The 23,575-nt window shown below is 43.8% G+C and overlaps 1 protein-coding gene across 25 annotated transcripts in view; it reads right to left on the bottom strand.

Moving 5' to 3' along the window:
• Window positions 1–21,742, bottom strand: part of PCBP2 (poly(rC) binding protein 2) — a 22,257-nt gene extending 515 nt beyond the window's left edge. The window contains exons 1-15 of one of the 25 annotated variants that reach the window (XM_069101224.1): window positions 21,733–21,742; window positions 21,319–21,337; window positions 18,792–18,937; window positions 17,629–17,652; window positions 17,504–17,536; window positions 16,947–17,063; window positions 15,136–15,267; window positions 14,183–14,310; window positions 13,212–13,299; window positions 11,198–11,290; window positions 10,048–10,089; window positions 8,678–8,750; window positions 8,171–8,209; window positions 7,174–7,229; window positions 6,194–6,363 (exon numbers count right to left, since the gene is read on the bottom strand). In XM_069101224.1, the coding sequence (XP_068957325.1) occupies window positions 6,194–6,363; window positions 7,174–7,229; window positions 8,171–8,209; window positions 8,678–8,750; window positions 10,048–10,089; window positions 11,198–11,290; window positions 13,212–13,299; window positions 14,183–14,310; window positions 15,136–15,267; window positions 16,947–17,063; window positions 17,504–17,536; window positions 17,629–17,652; window positions 18,792–18,860 (1,064 nt within the window). In that variant the 5' untranslated portion in view covers window positions 18,861–18,937; window positions 21,319–21,337; window positions 21,733–21,742. Of the gene's footprint in view, window positions 1–6,193; window positions 6,364–7,173; window positions 7,230–8,170; window positions 8,210–8,677; window positions 8,751–10,047; window positions 10,090–11,197; window positions 11,291–13,211; window positions 13,300–14,181; window positions 14,311–15,135; window positions 15,268–16,946; window positions 17,064–17,503; window positions 17,537–17,628; window positions 17,653–18,791; window positions 18,938–20,747; window positions 20,765–21,318; window positions 21,408–21,732 lie in introns of those variants that run through there. The other 24 variants (XM_069101227.1, XM_069101228.1, XM_069101223.1 and 21 more) reach the window with 24 other exon arrangements.
• Between the last annotated feature and the right edge of the window lie 1,833 nt (window positions 21,743–23,575).

Raw genomic sequence — 23,575 nt, 5'->3', positions numbered from 1 at the left:
GGGCTTTTGATTTCCAGAATATCAATTTTTGTAGCCAAAGCAGCACAGAAATAAACAGGAGGATTGATGAAATAGAATTTGAGATCAAGAATTATCAATATCTTTACCATCTAGGTTTAGATATTAAGGTATAAAACAGTACGGATCAAAAGCACATAATCCAAATGTTTTCCCTCAGACTTTCCAGCTCCACAGCTGTGATTACTCCTTTCAAACACAGCACCTCTCTCCACTGCAAGAGATTACCAGTTCTATCTAGTCACAATGGCAGTTCATAATCCAAGTGATATACCATTTTGGGTGTTTAGTAAACAAATTCAACTTAAGGATCTGGTAACATGATGTGTATAATGCGTGTACTTTTGGGACAGTTTGAACTGATAGGGAGTCTGGCTAAGGCCACCCTGATTTAGACGCTGCTTTATATTATGAATACATATATATACATATATATATATATAGGCCAGTTTAGGAAAGAAGCATTACACTGAAAAATAGTAAAAGCAAAGGGCCTGGACCCACAAATCTGAGCAAAAACTGGTCATATTTTAATTGAGAGAGCAAGGGAAGAAAAAAAAAGGGGAGGTAGGGGGGCCGGGAGATTTGAAGCAATTGAGGTCAGTTAAAACTGATAGCAAAGGATGAAAGCAGGGGTTCAGAGGAAGGAACTGTCGGATGTGGCCTGGATCCAAGGCAGAAGACAGGCTAAAGCTATTGGAAGAGAATGTATGGAATGGAAGCATAAGAGCAACACTGGTACCAATGTCCCAGCAGGGTGAGCTGGGCCACTGGCCCAAGCCCCCGCAGAGCCCAAGCTGTCCCCTACTTACTGTAGGGGTGAGATTACAAAAGGATGTCAGGGAAAGCAGCCATAACCCAACAGCCTTTTACACTACCTGCCAATACTAAACTATAGGAAATGCCATGATCAGAGTGACCACTTGGGGGCACCCTAAGCCTCTAATTTCTATATGAAAAGGAGAACAATGTCCTGAAAACCTCCACATCATCTCTCAATTTCCTTTAACTTTCTCTTGATCCCTCAAGGACCTAAAAGTCCCACTCAATAAACAAACAGATTAAAAATAGAAGCAGGGGCAAGAAGAGAGAGGGTAGTGGTATCAGAATGCTACAGTACCAATGACACAATACACCAAGGAAGCAGGGCTATAAGGGAGAGAGGAAATTCATTCCTCTATTACACATTTTAAAAAAATAGTTTCTACCTGGGAACTGGAATAGATCCTCTCATGGTTGCACCCAAGGTCCCACCCTTCTCCCTCCCTTAGGCCAAACCCATTCAGGACACATGCTGAGTATACAGGCTCATATCCTGGACTAACAGACACTATATATAATAGCAGAATGAAGAAAATGGCCAACAGGATTACAAGCAATAAATTTAATTGAATACAAAGCTGAACTAGATAGGGAAGTCAATCTGTTCCTTCTCAAACTGCACTGTCTCCAATGAACCAGGCCTACTACTCACCCTCCCAGTATCTTTTAAAGTTAACTGCACAATTCTCTGAAATGGTCAACCACCCTGGAAGCATGAATAATGCCACAGAAAAATTTCCCAGTCTCCCAACTATCCTGCTGTTCGCTTCTAGGAGATTAAACTGGACTAGTGGTTTCTAGGTTGAATCAACTAAGTGGGTGAATATTTAAAAAAGATGAGACAGAATTCTTAATAACAGAATCCAATGATAGTCTAATATCTCTAACTCTCATTTTCTATTGATTAAATTTTTCCTGTCACAGCTTTGATAAATAACTAGTACAGGGACTAATGACCTCACCTGTGTCCACAGGGTTTTTCCTTAGTAGGATAAGGGGCTTAAATTAAATCCCTAAGATCTTTTTTTATCTCTTTAATATTCTCCATGGCTTTTTCACCTCAAGTTTTGTTGTTGTTGCTGGAGACGGTGGGTCAAAGTGGAATATCCATTGTGAATTTAGGAAAAAGGACAGTAGACTAAGAATCCAGTATGCTCAAAGACCTCTAAAATTATGGGAAGCCACAGGGCCTTCAACAAAAATATACATCATAGGATGACCACCATCCCTAGTACAACAAAAGAATTGAAACTACACTGGTATTTTATCAGGTTTAAGAGGGACAGATAAGAAAAGGAAACTCTTTGACAATACTTATAGGGAATAAGAATATACACTGCCACAGGACAACCCCTCCTACCTCAAATCCCACCATGAATAAAAATGAAACCAGACAACAAGAAAAAGTCTTAGGGGTATACACACACACCTAATTTTCAGGTCAACACAGGGGTCCCTCCCCACCCCTTGCCCCTTAATAGCATATCAATAACTAACATTATGATTCTCACTGTGGCAATTTTATTACAGCTACACAAAGTTATTTCCAGCCAAGAGGCCTGCTAAGCAACTTAACTAAGAAAGAATTAAAAAAAAAAGTTTAACGGAGTAGCCTTTATTCATTAAACACAGACCCTAACACATTGTCATATTGCAAGGCAAAAAAAGCTACAGAAAGGGGGAAGGAAAAAGGGAAGGAGAGTGGAAGAGTTGGGGGAGGAGGAGGGAAGGGAGGAAGCAACAGCTACGGCTCTAGATAAGGAATTCAACAAATCACAGACTCTGAAACAGGCAAACACTCAGCTCAACTGGCCTGGACCTAAGCAAGGATCTCCCCCCCCCCCCACCCCCTTTCCCCACAAAAGCACCAAGGAAGGTCACAAGCTCACAATTATTTGGTTTTCACCAATGTTAACACAAAGGAAAAAAAATAAAGCCCAGAAACACTTTTGAAGGGATGCCCCAGAAATCTGCCATCAGTAGGGAGAAAATCTCTGTTTCTCAGCTTTCAGTTTGTTAGTTACGCATGGCACGGCAGAGGTGGCGGTGGCGGCAGCCGAAGCCCCGGGACCCTTAGCAGCAGACACAACATTTAGAGCCAGGAGAGGGATGGGTTTCATGCCAAGCAGACTGGAGACACAAGGGGCGGTCGGAAGAGGGTTGGGGAGGCTGGAGGGTGCGTCGGAGGTCCCCGCTGTGGCGAGCGAGGGGGTGGTGGTGGAGGAGGAAGAAGAAGAAGAAGGGGTGGAGGGTTGAGAGAGGTTGATGCTGAGGTGATCAGGGATCGTGACGGAGGCTGCCTGGGAGGAGGGTTTAGCGTTTTCTAAACTGTAACAGAGGAAAAAAAGGAACAAAAAAAAAACCGGGTGGGTGGAAGGGAAGACCACAAAAAAAAAGTACAGGACAACGGCTTCAGTCATCAGTAAGTGCCTCTGGCTGTCAAACAGGAGGGTCTCAAACCAGCAGCTTTACTAACTACATTGTATTTGTAAGCCCAATCTCCCCACCCACATCCCTCCATTCCCCACCATTTCTGCCTTTAGGATTTTTAGCTTCTAGTGTTGCCTAAAACCGGGCACCTTAGATTTGCTGCAGATTACAGGCAACATATCTACTGGTTATTATTCCCCACCCCCGCCCCAAAGACAAGTAGGTGACCAGCTAAAAAGGGGAGTCGAATATTTGGGTTCAACACCCCTCCCCCTCAAAACATTAATGTTGAGCCCTTTAAAAGTCAATTTAACTATTCATATCAACATAGGGAAATAAATTTGTGGCTCATTTTAAAATCAATGTGACTTTAGGAAGCACTATTTATCCTCTTATCTACTTTCTTAATTGTAGAGCCATTTAAAAAATACAAATCAAAGTAGTGTAACCCTAAAATTTGCTTGTCATTTAGATAGCAGGGATGAAAGCCAGCCCACCCCTGTATTTTGCTCATAAGCCACTAAGCTGGTGTTTCCCAATTCCAAAATTCTGTAAAGAGTGTAGCACCTTAAAAGGAGGTGTTAATGGAGTGATATAAGAATTTTTTTGAGTGGAAGCAAGAGAAGCAGCACAATTAAGAAAATGCTTATTATTACTTCTACTAATACAACGCTGAAGCCCTGCAAAAGGTGAGAAAATAACTTGTTCTCCATAAAACAAAGTCTGTGTAGGGAGGGGGGGCAACTCCAAGCACAGCTCATCTTCTCCAAACCAGAGATTTCCCAAAACTTTTTTTCATGTAGTCTGGTAAGAAACAAAAGTTAAGCATCTAAATGCAAGAGGAACCAGGACTCCTACCACTTGAAATTCTTAATTAAAAGGGAGAAGGGTGAGAGAGAAAAGGAAGGCACTAAGTAATACTTAAGTAATACTCTACTCTCAAATCATTGTGGTGCAGTTGAGGTAGGAAGGTTAAGCTTTATGGGATCCACTCTGACTCACCAAAACTGAATGCATACTATCAATTCAAGAGGATGACCTAATTTGAGCTATAGCAGGGAAAAATAAGTATGGTCAAAATGCACCACTCTGTCCAGTAAGAGAGCCAGCACAGAGCAAGCACTTGGATATCTGCAAACTAGCTATGATATTCATAGCCAGCTTGCTAAAGGCAAAATAAAACAAAGTAAAATTACTTTCAGAATTCACCCAATGCTCAAAATTTGCCATCTCAGAAATAAACCTCTAACTTAATAAGCAGCCTCTCTATGAAAAGGACTACCATTTCACAGTGAATTAAATGATATGCATGAATATGAAGACTGAATAAAAGGCTATGATATTAAAACCATCCATTCTGCACATACTCTTAAAGAGCCCACATTTTCTATCAAAAAAAAAAAAAGAAAAACTTATAATATTGCCTATCATCATTTAGAAAAAAAAAAGTGAGCAGGGACAGGAAGCAGAGAATCACTAGCCATTGATCTTTAAGTAATGAATTCAAGAAAGGTAAGAAATTCAAAGTACCACTGGCCACAGGATTTATGATCACATACAGGATCAGGTCAGCAAAGACTGTTAGTTCCTTTCCCCTTGGGTTAAACATAAGCAACAACTGTGAACAAGGGTAAACTCTCCATGTGCAGCCCCTTCTCTTTCTGAGTTTGTTTTGGGGAGAGGTGGGGTGCGCAAGGAATGGATGGCATTTCAGAAAGGACTGAGAATTTGCTACCCTTGAGGAAGGGAAAAGGATAGAAAATGGAGGCAAAACAGAACCAAAACATAAAATGGGGAGAGCAGCCTAAGAGACAAACACCTGCACTACAGATCACTAGGCTAGATAGATATGAAAAGGGATAAAAATCTCTAACTCCCCCCTGTCCCCAAAAGGGACCCCCCTCTGGCTCAATCATCCAGTCATATCTTTGTCACAGGAATCCCCTTGTCTCCAGACAAAGCTGAGTCCCACATCCTCCAAGTAGCCAGTTAGTTTTAAGACATGTAATGGTCTTTGTTCATAATGGCTCTATGGAAGGAATCTATGAGTGGCTTAAGATCTTAATCATAAGTCTAAAAAACATCACATAAGGGAAGAAGGAAAATTGAAATTGCTTCTTCCAGTGCTATCATTATTTACTACAGCAAAATAGCATTACTTGATTTCAATAAAGGCAAGGAAAGAATCAAGGGCACATGACTAGATGGAAAAGTTTTGCTGTTTTTTTTTAAAAAGGAAGCTCTTAACATTCCTGTTCAATTGTGTCCTACCTGAAACAATGGAACATACTTGGGCAATCTCACACTACCATTAAATAACTCTGAGCTTCAGTCCTCAGCCAACAGATGTTCTTCATGCCTGTCACATCCCATTTTCCTCCTTAACTCAATAAGAGAACATTTGTGAACTTTATTCCCTTAATTATGTTATTTGAATAAGACCACAAATGACAACTGTGATAGGAGCCACGATGGCTAGTCTGGGTAATTTCAATATGTCGTGTTGTTCTGGCCAAACTATTATAATTAACAAGAGACAAAGTGGGAACCTTATACCACAGCTACACTACCCTTCTCTCCTGTTTGGTCCCACAAATTGGTTATGTCTCATGCTACTACATGCCTCTGTTGAACCCAAGCACCAGGGTTTAGCAGAGCTATTCTTCATACACTCACATCCTCATTAGGTCAATCCCTTTAATAGAGGAGTAAGAGGGAAAAGAACCTAAGAACACATACAAAGAGAAGAACCTGGCTTTAGCTTAGAACCAGGGAGGACGGCCACCTGCTTCCTTGTACCTCAAAAGCACCTTCCAAATTAATAAGCTCTGTCCAGAAGTGAAGAGTCCTTAGCCCCAAGCATAATATGCACAAGACACATACGCCCCCAACCAGTATATCATCCAAGGAGGAGAGCCCTTACCTGACATTGATTAGATACTGGGCCAGGCTAATGCTGGCAGCAGATCCAGTGATGGTCACCTGCCTATCAGTAGATCCTTCCACTGGATTGGCAATTTTGATCTGAGCCCCAGACATCTGACGAATCTCATTGATTTTGGCGCCTTGACGCCCGATTATGCAGCCAATTAACTTGAGGAGAGGGGTTGGAAGAGGGAGGGGAGAAAAACAGAAAGGCAAACCCAATTAAGGATAGCTCCATGCCTATCCTAAGAAATCGTATCCTATTCCCCATTCACCCAACTCAACCCCTGGAACACCTGCTTAATAAATCCTCCATGAGGTGGGTCTGTGATGCATATACTTCTAATCAGATCTGAACTTACCTGTTACAGGTCTCCTTACCTCCCCTTTCCTTTCCCACTTAAGTCACTTGAAAGATCAGAAGCCCCCAGGGGCTTTTAATGTGTGCATGTATTTTTTATATATAGATCCTGCTACATATAGTTAGACCCACATCTATGTACATATCTAAACTGAAAATTATACTATGAAAATGTATGAGTCCTAAGGACTAACGCGGACAAAGAAAGGCAAACTGCTCAAGGCATCTACCTAGATAGGCTGACCAATACTTTGACCACATTTTACAAACCCCATCTCCTGTTAACTCAATTCTATATATAAGCCTTAGCCGTTTTAATAACAGTTCAAAAGATCAGAGTCTGGAAACACAAAATAGGGGGGAAGAAAATCAATTCTACCTGCTGTCATCAGTCCCATATTTAATTACCAAAAAAAAAAATTCTACATTAAAAATGCAAGAATGCCCTGTCTTTTGGTTTTAGGAGCATAGGAATTCTACTTAGGATGAACATTTTCCATTTTACTTGCAATTTTTTCTACCATTAAATGGGTCTTATGGCCCATTCTATCTTGCCATAATTTCTTTATTGCCCCTAAGCTATCTAATGACCCCCACTATCTACCAAATAAACTTACGTCATTTGGAATGGTGAGTTCATGAGAAGTAGTCTGAGCAGATGCATCCAAACCTGCTAAAAGACAGAAGAGACCAGGGAAAATTTAATGCACAGTAAAACAGGCTCCCACTGTGTAGCATATTAACCTTAATAGGAAACAGAACAGACCACAAAACCCAGCATTGACTGTTGGAATTCATGACTACCTTGGTGAGGCTCCCAAGGAGGAGGAAAAGGTAGATAATGCTGTAAGTGCTTCCTCCACACGAACCCTTCCCCTCAAAGAGGTCACCTCATATATCACCTTCCTTTCAAATCAGGCCTGTGGCTTAGAGAGGGTGCAGAAGACCCTCACACAGGACCATTATTAACACCAGGCTTTGTTTGGAAAGCTTTAGCTACCCTCCCACCCCATCAGCAACCACAGTTGGTGTGTTCCAACTCTGCCAATCTTACCCGATGCCTACTGACACCAGTACCAAGAATACCAGGCCAGTTATCAGGAAGCCAGGGTTTTACTTGGCACACATGCAGAGTTGCATTTTAAGTACGACACCAATAACACACCCCAGTTTAGCCTAGACAAGGTCGAAAGGATAAAACTGGCAGTCAAGGGGAATTAAGGCAGGGGTTTCTCTAGATTCTCCCCTATAAAATGGTCATCAATTTCTTTTCTTCTTTTTCTTTTCTTTAAAAACCAAGTTTTCCGCCCCCAGCATGAATCCCATTCCCCAGCAATTTCAGAAAGGAGCAGGACCTGGACTACACAATCCAGTCCAACTGATTAACCCTTCCAGCCCCTGCTCTCAGCTGTGGCTGCTTGTCTCTACAGGTTTTAAAAGGGGAAGGACCAGATCCATCAAGGGACCTCAGGGCATCAGGCCCACACCAATGCTCTCTCAGCTCCTTTGCCATGTGAAGGTCGCTGGTATGGTTTGTGGGCAGTGAAACAAAAAAGACTCCAACCAGTTTATTAATATAACAGTAGAATACTACAGATTTTTTTTAATCATTACCCCAATAGCCTTTCACCTCTGGAGAGCTGGATTCAATGCCTGTTAAGATACAAGTGAAAATGAGTTTGGTGGTCTCGTCCTAATCCCTAAGGGACAATTCATCCTTATTATAAAAAACTCTACACAATTTGGCACAATGGATAGTCTCTACCCAGGTCTAGGAATAGCTGGTGGAGAGAAAGGGGGTGCCAGTCAGATCCAGGAGGCAGCAATCAGAATGGGTGAGAAGAAATATAGTCAGCCTACCCTGGGCCTGACAAGCACTCCCAGCCCTCCCCCACAACCTTCCAGGGCCATTTTAAAACAACTCACCCCAAAAGAAAACCATGTTTAAAAAAAGAGACATTACCTCCTGGGGTCTAGGCACACTAGACAGGCTTTAGACACAGCAGGATGCCTGGTATCGCAGTTTTTGTTTTTGTTTTTTATTAGAGACAAGCTGAGGCCTTGGGGCCTGGCCTCTGGCTTGCATTATACCTTACAGAACAAATACTGAGGTATCCATACCACTGAATCCGGTGTTGCCATGCGTCATGGGAAAGTGAGACTGTTGCATTGCCAACTGGTGCAGCTTGGTCAACTGGAGAAGAAAGGAGAAATAACAGGCTTAAAAAAAAGTAACAATGTTGGACTCAAATCAAAGAGTACTTATAGTTAAGAAATAAAGTTAATACTCAACCCACAAAAATTGTCATATCTCTCCCCCACCACTAAAAATGAGAAGCTTTAATAGTTCCTGGGGATGGGCACTCTCTTGGGACAGAGAAGAGTTTGAAAAAGGGAAGAGAAGAAACAAGCTTAAGTTATATGATAAGCAGGAGTACCCACCCCACACCCACTCTTTTTGAGTGCTACTCCAAGGAGGCCTCTGCAGCCAGTATAACCGTTGCCCCAGGGACAAGCACACACAAACTAGGAAAACAAACTGTGCAGTTGGGTACTAAGGAAAACACACCATGCAGGATTCTGTCAGTACTGGGAAGCAGGGAGGGAAGTTAGAGGGCAGGGAGACTGTAAGGAGGGTACATTAAGAAAAGAAACCAAATTATGTTTGGCATTAGCCCACCCACTTCTCAAGAACATTTCCAAAAAGCTACTTCCCTCTCCTACATAAAGCTACCCTGCAGCTGCTGCAAACAATTCCTCCATATCCACTTTCCCCTCACAGGGCTTCCCGCTAAAAGAATACTAATTCCTCAATTCCCCAAGGCTAATACTCAACTCCTAAAGGATTAGTAAAGGTGAAGGAAGAATGTAGAAGGAAATGCCCAAATCTGAACACCAGAATCTCTCCGTACAGCACTTTCATTTCCCAATTTAATGGAGGAACTGAATTAGGACATTTCAGGTTCCTGTCCCATCTCTATCAATCAGTTAAGTACCCTCAACCCACCTTCCCAAGACTCTGGGAATACTCTGGTCCCACCCCCACCACCAGAAATAGAAAAGAGGGCTACATGCGAGGAGTTTGTCAAGGAAAGACAGAAGGGATCCCAGCCCACTATATCAGTCAAAATCTGCTGTGCCCTGAGAGAACAATGACAATTTATCATGGTGTGTCTGCTTTGTTTTCTCTTTAACAGAGGGCACTAGAACCAGATGGGGTTAAGTACAAGTTGTGCATATTTGGGCTGCACCTTTCAGGTGGGTACAAATGCCAACAGGGAAGAGGAGGTGGCATAATGCCCTGATGTGATTTCTTAAATTATTATTTAAGGACTTAAGTCATGGAATAGTATTTTAAGGAAAACAACTTGTGTTAAATCACATCTGATTTTAAAACCCAGCTCACTTCCGGCTACTTGGATGGGAGAAAGCACTCAGAAAATCTGATGGGAGAGGGAGCTTTCAAAACAAGAAGTGAAAACAAAACTTACATCTGGCTGTGGAATGGCATACTGTCCTTGAATGGTATAGGCCTACAAAAGGAGGAAAACAGTCCTATTAAAAACCAATCGTGGACAGCCACCCAATGGGGGGGAAAAAAGACAAAGATTTCAACTAGCCAGGAAGCCAGAGAGCTGAACTGGAGGAACAGGGGAGCCAGGGATTCAGGTAGTAGACAGGTATCTCCTACACATGAATGGGCCTGCAAGTTGGCCTTGCATGGACACTGAGCACGACCTGTTTATTCTGGGGAGCCTGAGGGAAAGGAACTGAGGTTCTTGCAAATATGAAGTGTATACAGATCTGTTTCTCAATGGAAATGTGAGAAGTGGTATAGGAAATCATGTCCTGACTGACCAACCCTCCTCCTTCTCCTCCTCCCTGGGTACACAACATCCTTGGAGAAGGGAAGACTTATCACTCCTTTTCTCAACCCCAACACTGGTTATCCCCTCTTCTCTAGGTGACATGAATGACATGTGTCTATGTGATGTCTTGAGTCACTACCCTGTCCCTATCCCTCTTCTTGCTCTATAGTCTTCTAAAAGCACTCTGATGCGCTGGAAAGCTAGCTGGACCCCCGAGATTGGGAATTACCCAGATGAGCACAGTAATTCCTGTACTCAAACCTGACTTTCTGCCCCCTCCCCTCCACAGTAGCCACTTGTAGAATCCACTATCCCTCTTCCCCCCACCACAACAACCTCCCCAACAAGTTAGCTGGGCCTTTGGGGCAGTGGGTAGGGGTCAAGAAGGGAAGGAAGAGATGGGAAATGAGGGAGGGAGATAGGAGTGGCTGGTTAAGATGTTCTGAAGCATCTCAAGCTTCTCCCATCAGCTGCCAGTTCCCAGGTGCACCCAGGTAGGGATGGGAGGAGGGTGGAGATGGGGTAGAAGGAAGTGGGAATGGAAGGGGAAAGGGGTTGAACAACAACAAAAAAAGAGTTGGTGTTACCATCTGATGGGCTACGCGGCCTGTGTGAAATGAGGTTGGGGGAGGGGGGGGTCAGTCCAGGTCCCCGTGGACAGGTGGTGTCCACAGCACAAAAATCACCAGCGCCACTGGCCCCCCTCGTGTTGGCAGTCTCGGCTGAGGCGGAAGGATTGAGTGAGCCTTGGAGACTGAACATCCCCTCTCACCTCTAGAGGTGGTCCCTCCAGGTCAGGGTTGAGGCACATGGACGGGGTGGTGTGGGGAAAGCTCGCACTGTCGCTGCCTGTGCTGTACCTGTCCTGTGGATAAATAGAGGATTTCAGTCTCCAGGGCTGTCAATCCGGCACCTTGTCACCAGCATGAAATTCACACAAAAAAAGTTGTTTAATTTTTTTTTCCTTTTTCCTTTAAAAGGAGCTCACAACATGGTTTGAAACGAGCCGCAGTGTTTGTTTCTTTTTTAAAAAAAGTTACCTAGTGGCAGATTTCACGCCGCGCGCTTGGGCTGTTTTTCAACAAAGGGACAGGGATGGAAGAGCTTAAGGAACCAGACCTAGGGCAGTTCCAGGGATTCTTTAGGGAGTAAAATGACCCTGGAGTCCACTCCACCACAAGGAGCAGAAGGGACACATGTCCACTTGTGGGCAGACTGGAAGCTGGTCCAAACAAAAAGGCCACTGAGAAGAATGCTCCAGGGCTGGGCCACTCACGGAAGAAGCTGCAAGCCTTTAGAGGGTGGTCAACTGAAAGGGAATTGCCAGGGAAAAGGGGAGGGGAGGAAAGAGAGGTATGAAGGGGAAGGTGGTAGGTTGGGGAAAGGAAAGGAACTGAAAGCAGGACATGTAAATGGACCGCAACAGCCTGGGACTAGTGCAAGTCCCAAACCAGAATTGGAAAATCCAGGAGTAGTAACCTGGACCTCCAGTTTAGAGCAGAAAAGTCCTTAGCCTACCCCTCCTTACTGTACTGACTGGGTCTCTGATTAACCCACCTATCTGCCCCTGTCTCTCAAAACCAGTTTTCATGGTGGTGTGTGAGTGCTAACAGTGAATGTACTGTGTACCTACTCAATGAACCAGAGGTATGTGATTTGCCTTCAGGGCCTATGAGTCTTTAGGATTCCAAGACAGCCTAAACATTGTGCCAATTCTCTCAAAATGTGAATGAGATGGACCTCAGGACTATGATGTTCTGATCCCAGGCCCCTCTGGTATCCCCTTTATATCTGGTTCCAGGTCAAATGGAAACAAAGTAGAACTGGTAAGCAGAGGTAGAAAACAGGTCATGCTCGGGGTAGAAAAGGGCTCAGCTCCATCCACTTGCCCCAGCCAGCTACCAAAGTAACAAGTTATGTTTTCAAGTTGAACCGCAATGCTCCCATACTAGCCTACCTATGATTACTTCAAATTCTAATGGAATGGCTCTTACAGGATGCTGGTCAATTCCCCTGTGATTATCACAAGCATGGCCTGGGTTTAAACCACATTGCAGGAAGCAAATTAAAGGGACTATTAGGGTACCAGGGGTGCTTTGGTACCCTCAGAGGTTCTAACACCGAGGACAACAAGCTCCCTTCAATTCTGATATACTGCCCTAGCTGAGTCATATATACACACCATACGGATTCAGAACCAGTGCTTAGGGAGGTTAAGAGCCTGGGAGACAACACACTGGAGTTTGGGGGTAAGGGGATAGGAGCAGGGGAGGTGAGGTGGGGGGGGGAGGGGAAGTTTGTAGGACACTCAAGTTCAGGACCCTCGGTTTGACAGACCACCGTCCAGATAATCTTCCTCGGAGGTTTAGTCCTTTAAGACCTCCAACAAGACCTCTAGATCATCCCATTTTAATCAGAATATTAATGGGGTGTGTAGGGGGAGGGAGGGGAAGTGACAGATTATTTAACCCTCTCTCTGCTAACCCATCCTCCCACTATTTTCCCTTCTCCAAATATAAATACCTCTTCAGAGTGCCTACAGAACTTCCAATACCTGCTGAAAATTAAAGAGGGGCTCAACATAGCTTTCTCTAAGAGGAAAAAAATGTTTAATTTTTTTTTAACTCAAAAAGAAAAACAAAATACAAAAAAGCAGAGGAAGGTCATATGGTGACCTGAGTACAGCAAACATGCAGAGTGGCTTGGTGTGTCGCTGGCAAAGTTGGCAGCTGAATATAACGTGCCCACCCCGACCCAGCAATGCCCACAAAAATCAAGTTTCTTACCTGACCACCTGCAAAGATGACTGGAGAGCTGGACGGCTTGGGCCGGTACGGGATGGTCACGCCCTTCGGGGGAGACTGGGAGAGAGTCAGAGGGGAAAAAAAACAAAAAGAGATAAGGTTTCAAAGCTGTTTCAGCTGTGTGGCTAATGCTCACACAGGTCACAATAAAAACATAGCAAATCACCCAGTCTTCTGCCCAAATACAATCCTTAACAGTTTGAAGACCATACTATAGCACTGGCCTAAGTTCTAGCTATACAACAAGCTCGGGCATTAGAATTCAAACCAAAATGGTCTCCAAAAAGATTTTAAACTATGCTGAAAATGACTCTTCTTAAGTTTTCTTGTAGCAAGAAAATCTGAGTATGATGACCTGTTTTTATTTAACAGATAAGCAAAAGATGTTCAGGACTTTTTATGCTCTAGGCCTTCTAGACCAGATTTTAAGAAGATTTTTAAAAACAGAAGTTTGTTTCTGGCTTGATTACAGGTCTTGTCCACAAACAGAGAGTCTGGCTGCTTTATACCCAAACATCGCTTCTTAATTTCTGATATTAAACTTCTTTTTCTTTTTAATAAAACCAAATCCAATTTTATGATCTCAAATTGTTTCTTCTTCCAAACCTCTGCTGTCTATTTGGGATCAGATCAATGGCATGGTGCCAGACTTCATTAAGTCTGGACTTTTAAAAGTTAACACCTTGTCCTGTGAGTCTAACCTAGGACATTTCTGTCATCCACCATGCCCAATTAATGACCTCCCTCCTCTTTGAAGTTCAATGGGTAGAGATCACTGTCACTCAGTAGTTTCTATTTCAGAGCTCTAGACTCTATAAAGCCACAGGGAAAGAAAAATATAAATATAAGAACTGATGCTTTCCAAATGCCCTCAACCTAATTCTTGCCTATCTAAATTTACTTTATGTGTTGCCCCCCCCCATCCCCCAACAGCATGAGCCTGAGGGCTTACCTCCAACATGACCACGCAGATCTGTTTGACACACTCAATGATAGATTGCGGGATGCCAGCAATAGTGATGGCCCGCTCAGTTGAGTTTGGTAGCATATCCCCTGCCACCTGGACCTGAGCCCCTGTACTCTTTGGGGCAAAAAATGTAAATAGAACATGTTAGACAAGTATATACTTTATTATTTTCTTACTGGTAAGTAGGAACCTAGAAGCCCCAATAGTGCCTTATTACCATAAGCTATACCCTTCCCCTTCAGCACTCCCTTCCTACTCTTCCCCCCATTCCAGCTGAAATGGTATAATCCAAGCTGAAAATAAGTCAGGCTCCAGAAGCCGGGGGCTGAGTAATAGACTAAATTTAACCTGATCCCAAGAAAAGGTTCCTTCAAGACTGTGCCTCCGAGCAAATGACCTACCTACTCTTCTGCCTTTCCTGGTCAAAGGGAAAAAAATACCAAGGAAGCATGGTCTCTACAGGGCTCAGAGTTATTTCTCTAGGACAAGTTCTTTTCCCCAGAAAACAGAGTAGGATCCCTCTAGGAGCCATTCAAATTTCATTAACATTCAAACTCACCTCCCACCACAACACAAGAAATATTTTGCTTCTATGATTCAGTAAGACAAAATGTCAACCTAGGGCTTCTACTTCCCCATCATACAAAGGCTTGATCAAGAAACAAATTATTTCCCCAAATTTCTATCTCACATTCCAGTATCACAATTCTCTTCACTCCTATTCTCCCTAAGATCCCCTCTTTCACAAAGATCTAAGAATCAAACTAGTAATGGCCTCCATCCCATTAGTTATCCCAAGTAATTCTAACAGGGTTGAAAGAGGCTCAATTTTTTGTTCATCGAAGATCCTGACACTTCTAAAAGCCAAAAGAACTACAAGCATACTTGGAATGGGGCAGAATAGTTCAGGCTCCTAAAAGGTACCCAAAATATGCCAACCTCTCTTATTTCCTTGATCTTGCATCCTCCTTTTCCAATGAGAGAGCCACACTGGCTAGCAGGGACCACAAGCCTCAGGGTGACGGGGGGTCTACTGGCAGCTGTACTATTGGTCATAGAGCTGCTGATGTCCTATAAGAGGAAGGAAGTTAAGGTCAGGAAACTAAAGGAAAACAATCAGGTCTTCTGCAGTCAAGAGAAAACAGAAACTACTCATTAGTGCTTGGCATTCCATGCTAGACCTATTAACCATAAGGCACTTTTCTCTGAGAGACCATCTCTGTGACAGAGAACATGTTTCATCCATTAGCAGTTTTCACTGAGCTTATGTCCTTCTTCACCTATGGATAGGGGCATGATTAGTTAGGGGCACGGAATAGGGGCAAGGTTAGGCCTGTAGAATAGAGGCCACAAATAATCAATGAAATTAGCTCTCTGGAAGAGACTGTATTTAGACAAAGGGGAAAAAAAGGGCAATTTAATGGAGTCCCATTGTTCCAAAGTACTAAATACTCTAACACTACCCAACTACTAAAAACTGTTATCCTATTTAACACTCAAGAAATGAAAAAATTCAAAGTATCCACTGCTCAGTAAATTGTTTTGGTTTTTGAAATGGGAACACCTCTACAGATGGTTCATCTAATCTTAAAGGGGGAGCCTTCCCTTGATAGACTAGCATTATCAGTAGATTAGGGAATATAAGAATTCCTACCAAGCAACCCTTTTAGACTGCTCAAAGTATATGGTCTTGTAGTAGAATTAATTCCAAGTCACTGAGAGCAGACCTGAGAGTCTTTGGATATATTTATAATACTGTGTTCCCTAGGAATTAATGAACCAGATCCAGAAAGCAGTAGGAATCCGTGAAAGCTAACAGCTCTCATGCTTGATAAAAAGTGGAAAATAATATTTTGACCTTAAAAAAAGAAAGGGAGGGGGGTGGGGAGAAAAATGTACACAACACTTAAGGTTTAGCAGGATTCCTGCTGATTTAAAGGAAAAGTTTCTGTCCCTGAAAAGGATAAGGTTTCAGGTACCATTAAGCACTCTCCACAAGTCAAAGCAGCAGTCAGATGAAACCTTTGCCTGTGGTATCAATTGCACAATCGGTTGCACTACAGAAGGGTGAGGAGACTGAGGATAGGACAGCTGATACTTATTTCTAATACATTCATACTTTTTCTTTAGACAGCTGACCAAAAAATGAACTAATGGTAACCATGACATACTGAGCACTGGACAGTGAGGAAAATGGATTCAAATATTGCCTCAAACTTTTTTTTAGATGTAGGACCCCAGGTAAGTCACTAAAGCTGAGCCTTGGTTTCCTCATCTCTAAGATCACAGTATTGGACTCAAAGTCCAACAAAGTCCAGCTCTAAAACTAAGATCTTATCTCCCCTATTTTTAAGTTTTTGCTTTTGCATAAAACCAGAAAACTCAAGAGATTATAGGATTGCTAGAGTTATGCTTTATGAATATGAAGCACTGTTTGTTTCCCAATATGGAGGGAGCTACTAGGGCTTATTTTTGGTGTGATGGCTACAACAGTATTTAACTTTAATTTTATAACACAAAGGTGTTTTTGTAATTTTTTTATTGGAGGAGGAGCTGAGTAAATCTATGTGCTAAAAAGGATCTTCACATCCAGATTTTCAGGACGATGAAAGCCTTAAAAACTAAGGCAATTAAGATCCTATTTGGTTCTCTAAACACCATGAGGACACAAATGTGTACTTTCTTTTTCTCCAAGAAAAATTTTTTTTGTAACAACCAAGAGCCCTTGCTGTGCAGACTAACAAACCAACCTCTTCCAGTTTGTCAATAATCATTGCAAAGGCTTTAAAGATGGCATTGGTGGGTCCAGCCAGAGTAATTATTCTCTCAGGACAATTCCCTTCTGAGATGTTAATACGCGCACCACTCTAGGGAAAAAAAATATAAACACAAGAGATTAAAAGGCAAATGAAAGAAATCAAGTACACAAAATATCTAACACAGTCCCACAGCTACCCCCCAATCTCCAAATTAGATTTCTAAGTGTGAAGGGATAAACATTTGACTCTGGAAACAGCCAAAGTCATCATTATTCTCAAACCTATTCTGTACTTAGCTCTTCTTCACCAGACTACAGCAGCCATTTTAGGTGCTAGATCTAGGCTGAGATTGGTCAGAACTACATTTCCCAGCATTCCTTTCTATCACATCAGAATTATCATTTGCTGCCAGAACAAGCTGAAGTAAACAAGCTAGTAATACCAGTTTCTAATATCTCCTGTTGGGACCCTCCTCCCACCTAAGCCTAATTTCTGATTCCTTGTAGGTTTTTACCGACTTTTCCAACACCCATGCCTAACAAACTCACCTCTTCACGCATCTTCTTGACCGATTCTCCTTTCTGCAACCCAAGAAAAAGACAAAAGTAAACTCTAATTGCTTTACAACCCTAATTGGCTAAACAGTAAATAGGATGAAGTGAACCTGTCTTACCTTTCCAATAATGCTTCCAACTTCCTGTAATTAGGAAAATAATTGTCAATAAAGAGAAATACTAAAGAACCTAGTGAAATGGAAATGGTCATTCCTCTGTCCAACTAATTCATTGCTCTTTGGATGTCAGTTACCACAAAGTCAAACAGTAATATTATCTTGAAGATAACTAAGCAACACTGGATTCACTGGGAAGTTACCTTTGGGAACAGTGAATTCCTTTTCAAAAGGCAGAAATGACTATGGAAAGGGAGGAAAGGGAGGAGGTGAGAGATGACTGAACCATTTAGACCAGAAGACTCTCTCATATCCCCCTTGAATTCTATAATTAAACTGTCTTTTTTCATTCCTACCCTTTTCAGGTTCTTTCATCATTCTTGTTCAGTAAATTTAATTCAACAATTTTATCACATTTTGAGTAAAATGCAATGGTACTGTGATTTCATTGTTATAGTAATTCTTGGTAAAGAAGTTCCCAACCAATGCTAGACAATGACCCGCACTGACAATTTATATGACTTGGCATTGGGGCAAAAACACAGTTTGTAATTACACCCCAGGCAGGACTTGAACTCAGGTATTCTCTAAGACCATCGCCAAGTTCACCAAACTGCTTTTCTACTAGCTCAGAAAAATTTGATGTTTATATAGCACTGAAAAATTGGCCTAATTAGTTATTTCCTGAGTTACCCATCAGCATATTTACATTTATGGTTGTGTGCTCACAAGATATCTGTTTACAAGTATGTATGGAGAAGAATGAGTTTCCCAACACTAAAAGCTTTCAATTTCAAGAAAAGGTAGAATGAAACCTGTGGATTCAGTTCACAGAATCATTTCAGAGATTTCAAAGAGATCCCCCAATGCTATGCAGGTCCTCTATCCCTAGTCATTGGGCTATGGGATAGCCTCTCATTATCTTGCCTGAGAAATGTATCCAACCTTTTTTGGCAAGTGTAGAGTTTGAACAGAAAGAATGCCTGCCTTCTTCCTCACCACCTCCCATTTCTCTCTACTATGGTAAGCAAGAGTGCTATAGCTAGGCATCCTGCTGTGCTAATCTCAAGAATTCCAAAATAGGCACTCCCCCAACACCAACCTGACTCCTCCCCCTAACATTTACTATGACCCAATTTCCCACCTAGGAAGAAGCTGGCACATACCTTTCCATGCATAAGTAGCCGGATGGTGAGAGTGACATTTAATCCACCTTCAATCACACCGGTGTCCATGTCGAGCAGTGTTCTGGGGATTTGGACTTTGTAAAGTGGTCAAGTCTTTGGTCACTGGTGGGAGTGGAAGCCAAAAACTGGAATGGCAAGAAGTAAATTAAAATACTAAAAACTTAAGGAAAAACTCTTTTTTTTTTGCCACTTGGGCTACTTATCTTTGATGACAGTTTCTTCAAATTAATACTTTTACTTTTCATTTTCTACAATTAAACACATCATCTCTTTGAAAAAAAAATGGCAGTTACTACCTCTAAGAAGAATTTATTCATACGTAGGGCTATGGAATGAATTTCAAGGTAGTAATGGTTTTTCCATTAAGTTGATAAGAGAATTGCTGAAGATGCATTAGGTTATCCTTCAATGAAATACCATCTTAGGACCACAAAGTTACCCTCCAGCTACAACTTCAAATGAACCTTACTATCTCTTTCCAAACCAACTACAATCTTACCAGTCTGTCTCCTCAAACCTGGAAGCCCCCCAGATATCCCCCCTTCCAAATTAGCAGTTTATAACGTCAAATTCCTTACTAAAGGCAAAGCCTAGGTCAAGAGACTGGAGTTATGTCCAGTATAGGAGTTCCTCCTTAGAATTAACACATCAACATTTGATAGGTGATAAATTTTCCACATATATACTTTATGCTCCAGATAAGGTAGTACACTAAATGTTTACTTTACATGGAGGCTATGGGAGTTGAGTGACTTGACCAAGGTCCCAAAATTCTAGTGGTCTTATTAGTACTCAAACCTAGGGTCAGTGGCTCCTTACAGGAAAGACATTCTTAACACTACACCTCAACCAGTCAACTAGGAAGTAAAAATACATTATGTCCCACCTATTATATTCACTGATCCACCCCCCCCTCCAGTTACTGGGAATACTTACAAAATCAGAGATTATTTAATGGTTTTTCTTAAATACCTTTAAAAGGATCCCCCCCACTTTCTTCTGGGGAAAAGGGGGGCTGTTGAGATCTTGGCACGGTTTGGCCACAGAAATTACTTCCCAAACTATAACAACCATTTCTGCAACCTAACACAAAATGTCCCCTCATCCTTCTATTTTCCAAATGACTTTTCAAACAACCTCCCCTTATCTCTGACACAGACCTCAGGGACCTCTGCACCTCCTTGAAAGCTACAGCTGTCCTCTCCTCCTGAAAGCACCAGATTTACTACCTCTTTATACTGCTTTAATATAAAAAAGTAGGTCCAAACAATTTTGAAAAGACTCTAAAATTATTACTGCCTTACCCTCACCCTCTTAAAGTGGCAAATTACCCCTTGGCTACCAAGAACTTGGAGAAAACTATCTAAAAGTAGGGTCTGGTAAACTATAGCCAAGAACCCAGATGAGCATATATGAAAGATAAATAAAATTAAAAGGTTATCATCCATCTTTCATCCGCAGAGCGGTTTGTGGCTTTTTCTTTTCTTCAAAAGTTTAAAATTTCTAAAATCAAGGTTCACTGCCTAAATTTTATGAGATGTATCTTAGAAATAAGAAATGATGCTCAACAAAGTTTGAAAGGCCTCTTTAAAATTTCACCCAATTTTAAACCACTAATTGGCTTTTACGGAACTAGATTTTCTCCTTTTCTGAAGGCTCAATTCTGGGCGTCTTGAACCCCACCCCTCCCTCTTAACCTGGGGGAGGCAAGAGGCTGCATTTTTTAACCCCAATACTGCCGACTTTCTTGCCACCTCAGAATGGAAATAGGAACAGATGTTTAAGCGTATCAATTAAATGCGCCTACCAATCTCCCATAAATGTCTTGGTGGAGAACTAAAACGAGGACGATTTTAATCTTCCCTAAGTGTTACCCACTTAAGAAAATATCCCCTATAACCTTTTAACTGGGGTGGGGGGGAGGGTGCAGTCTACCCTTTCTCCATCGATCCTGACACTCCGTCACTTCTCATCCGGGCATTTCCCACTTTTAAAAAATTCTTCCACCACCACTATTCCCCCCCCCCAAAAAAAAGGGGGGAAAGAAAAAAAATAAACGGCTCGGACGGGGGAGGGCGCTGCGGTCCGGGGGGAGGGGCCGGACTAGCGGCGCCTCCTCGTGTGGCTGCGCCAGCAGCCGCCCCCCGCGGGGAGCCGCGCTCACCCGCCCGGCCAGCCGGCCATCGCCTCACCCCCGCCCCCCAGTCAACCAACAAACCCGCCGCCCCCCCCCCCCCCCCTGCCGCGCGCGCGCCCTCCCAGACTCTTGCGCAGCCGCCGGAGGGGGGGGGGTGGTGGTGAGAAAAGGCCTTGCGCGCGGCCTAGTAGGCCGCACCGAAGCCAGGGCCTCGCGTGAGCCGCCGGGCGGGCGGGGTGAGGGGGAGAACGGTCACGCGGTGTTACGCGAGGCCGGGGCTCGTGACGGGGCCTAGGGCCGGCTAACAGGTAAGGGGGGGAGGGGAATAAGAAATAAAGTCAGAGGCGGAGGGGGAGTTCTGAGGCTTACCTTCGGGCGCGAGGCGAGTGAAGGGAAAAGGGGGAGCGGGCGGGAAAGGGAAGGGCGGGAGGCCGGGGGCGGAACAATAGGGGCGGGCGGGAAGGCGAGGGGGCACCCACGGGCGGGCGGAGGAGGAAGGGGGGGGTGGAGGAGGAAGGGGGGAGAGCGACCCCGGGGCGGGTGGAGGGCGGCGGAGGGCGGGCGGGCGGGCGGAGGGCGGGCGGGCGGGAGAGGGCGCGGGCTGCGGCTGCTCCGGCTGCTGCCTCTGCTGGTCTGGGAGGGGGACGGGGCGGAGCGGCCCGCTTTCAACCCCGCGCACCCTCCGACCCCGGAAGCGCTAACCGCCCCGGGGGCCGGCGAGGCGACGGCAGCGCCCAAACCTCCCCCACGCACAGCGGATGGCCTCCTTCCTGCCTAGAGCGGCCCCATGTACAGCGTCGGTATCAACGAGACGAAGACTGAGAGCCAATTGAGGTGTTGAGCTAGAGCGGCACGTTGGGGGGGCGAGGAGGAAAGTAGCGACTCCTAGTGGGCCAGGAAGTGGGAAGGCACTGTTGGTGAGGGAGGCAGAAGAGCAGCTAGAACAGGCAGAGATGAGAAAGAAGGGGATGGGGGGAAAGAGAGCAAGGGGGCGGGGGCAATGGCCTAAAGAGAAGGACTAGGAGAGCCAGCCAGCAAACAGAGAACTCTGATTAAGCTCTGCTCAAGGAAAACTGTTTTAATTTCCCAACTAACTCTCTCTGTCTCTCTTTCTGTCTTTCTCTGTCTCTCTGTCTCTTTCCTGTCTCTGTCTCTCCTCTCTCTCTCTTTCCTGTCTCTGTCTCTCCTCTGTCTCTGTCTCTCTGTCTCTCTCTCTCCCCCTCCCTCCCTCTCTCCTCTGTCTCTCTCTCTGTCTCCCCCTCTCTTCTCTCTCTTTCCTCTCTGTCTCTGTCTCTCTCTTTCCTGTCTCTGTCTCTCTCCCCTTCCCTCCCTCTCTCTCTCCCTCTCTCCTCTGTCTCTCTCTCCCCCTCCTTCCCTCTCTGTCTCTCCTCTCTGTCTGTCTCTGTCTCTCTCCCCCTCCCTCCCTCTCTGTCTCTCTGTCTCTCCTCTCTCTCTGTGTCTGTCTTCTCTCTCTCTCTCTCTCTCTCTCTCATTGCAAGGAAATATATTGGTCAGAAGATAGTTCACCCCTTTCAGACTTCCCTAAGGGCAACTCCAAGAGATGGTCAGATTTGATGGAGGAATCTTGAGAAGGTCTGAGCAGTGAAGGACTCGGTGGATTAGAATAGGAATAGCTGATATTTTAAATAACACTTAAGGTTTACAAAACTATACCAAAGACACATCTCATGTAATCCTCAAATTCAGATGGGCATCACAGATGATTTTCATTCCCATTTTACAGATGAGAAAACTGAGGCTCATGGAGATTAAGTGATTTGCCTGTCATCACACTGCTCTTAGGAGTCAGGGGCTAAATACAAACTCAGATCTTACCATTTCAAGGCCAGTGCCCTTTCTACTATAACACTTGCTTCCCCAAAGATCAATGTTTGTTTCTCTAAGAGACCCAGAAGAGACACACCACCCCAGCTCCACTCACACTGATGGGAACCACCTGAGAAGAAATCTAGGACGTGATTATATTTGACTGGTCATGAAGTGAGGCGGCTTGTCCAAGGTCACCCAGAGAGTCATGAAGTAGCATGATCCTCTGGCTGTAGAGGTCATGCATGACACTGAGCTATAACCCTAAGACTAATCTGTGCAATACGGGCTGAATGCATAGACTGGTGCCCTGCTCTATGTAGTCATCCAAGCCCCTTCCCGTTTACACTGATCTCTCTCTTCTACTCTAGTCTCAAACCCTTTCCCCCTCTTAGCCCTCCATATGCTCCTGGACAGAACCTTTCCCCATCTCCTTTCTACCTCCACAGATCCTCTCCACTCCACCAAATTCTTTTTCATCTTCTAACTCTTCATTTGACACTACTTAAGCCTCCCAGCACTAGAGTAGTTACAGAGAAAGTGCTTTTTTAAGCCTTTAGCATCATAAAAATGTTAATTATTATTAACAAACAAGCTATTAACTCATTTCCCTTGAGCACAACTCATTAGTAACCACCTTCTGCAATGCTTCAGCTCCCTAATATATACCACATTACCTGCTAGACACCTCCAGGTCCTTGTTTGGCCACCATAACTTAACAAATCTATGCCATAAATTGAAATACACTCTCTGAGCCTAATCACTGCTATCTACTGACCTCCAGGACTGCCTCTCCGA

Source organism: Petaurus breviceps, unplaced genomic scaffold (assembly GCF_028583685.1).
Source record: "Petaurus breviceps papuanus isolate PSGF00001 unplaced genomic scaffold, PetGlider_PUasm1.0 454, whole genome shotgun sequence".
NCBI classification, from domain to species: Eukaryota; Metazoa; Chordata; class Mammalia; order Diprotodontia; family Petauridae; genus Petaurus; species Petaurus breviceps.
The sequence above is the reverse complement of the archived record's forward strand: the minus strand, read 5'-3'. Positions and strand labels throughout refer to the sequence as shown.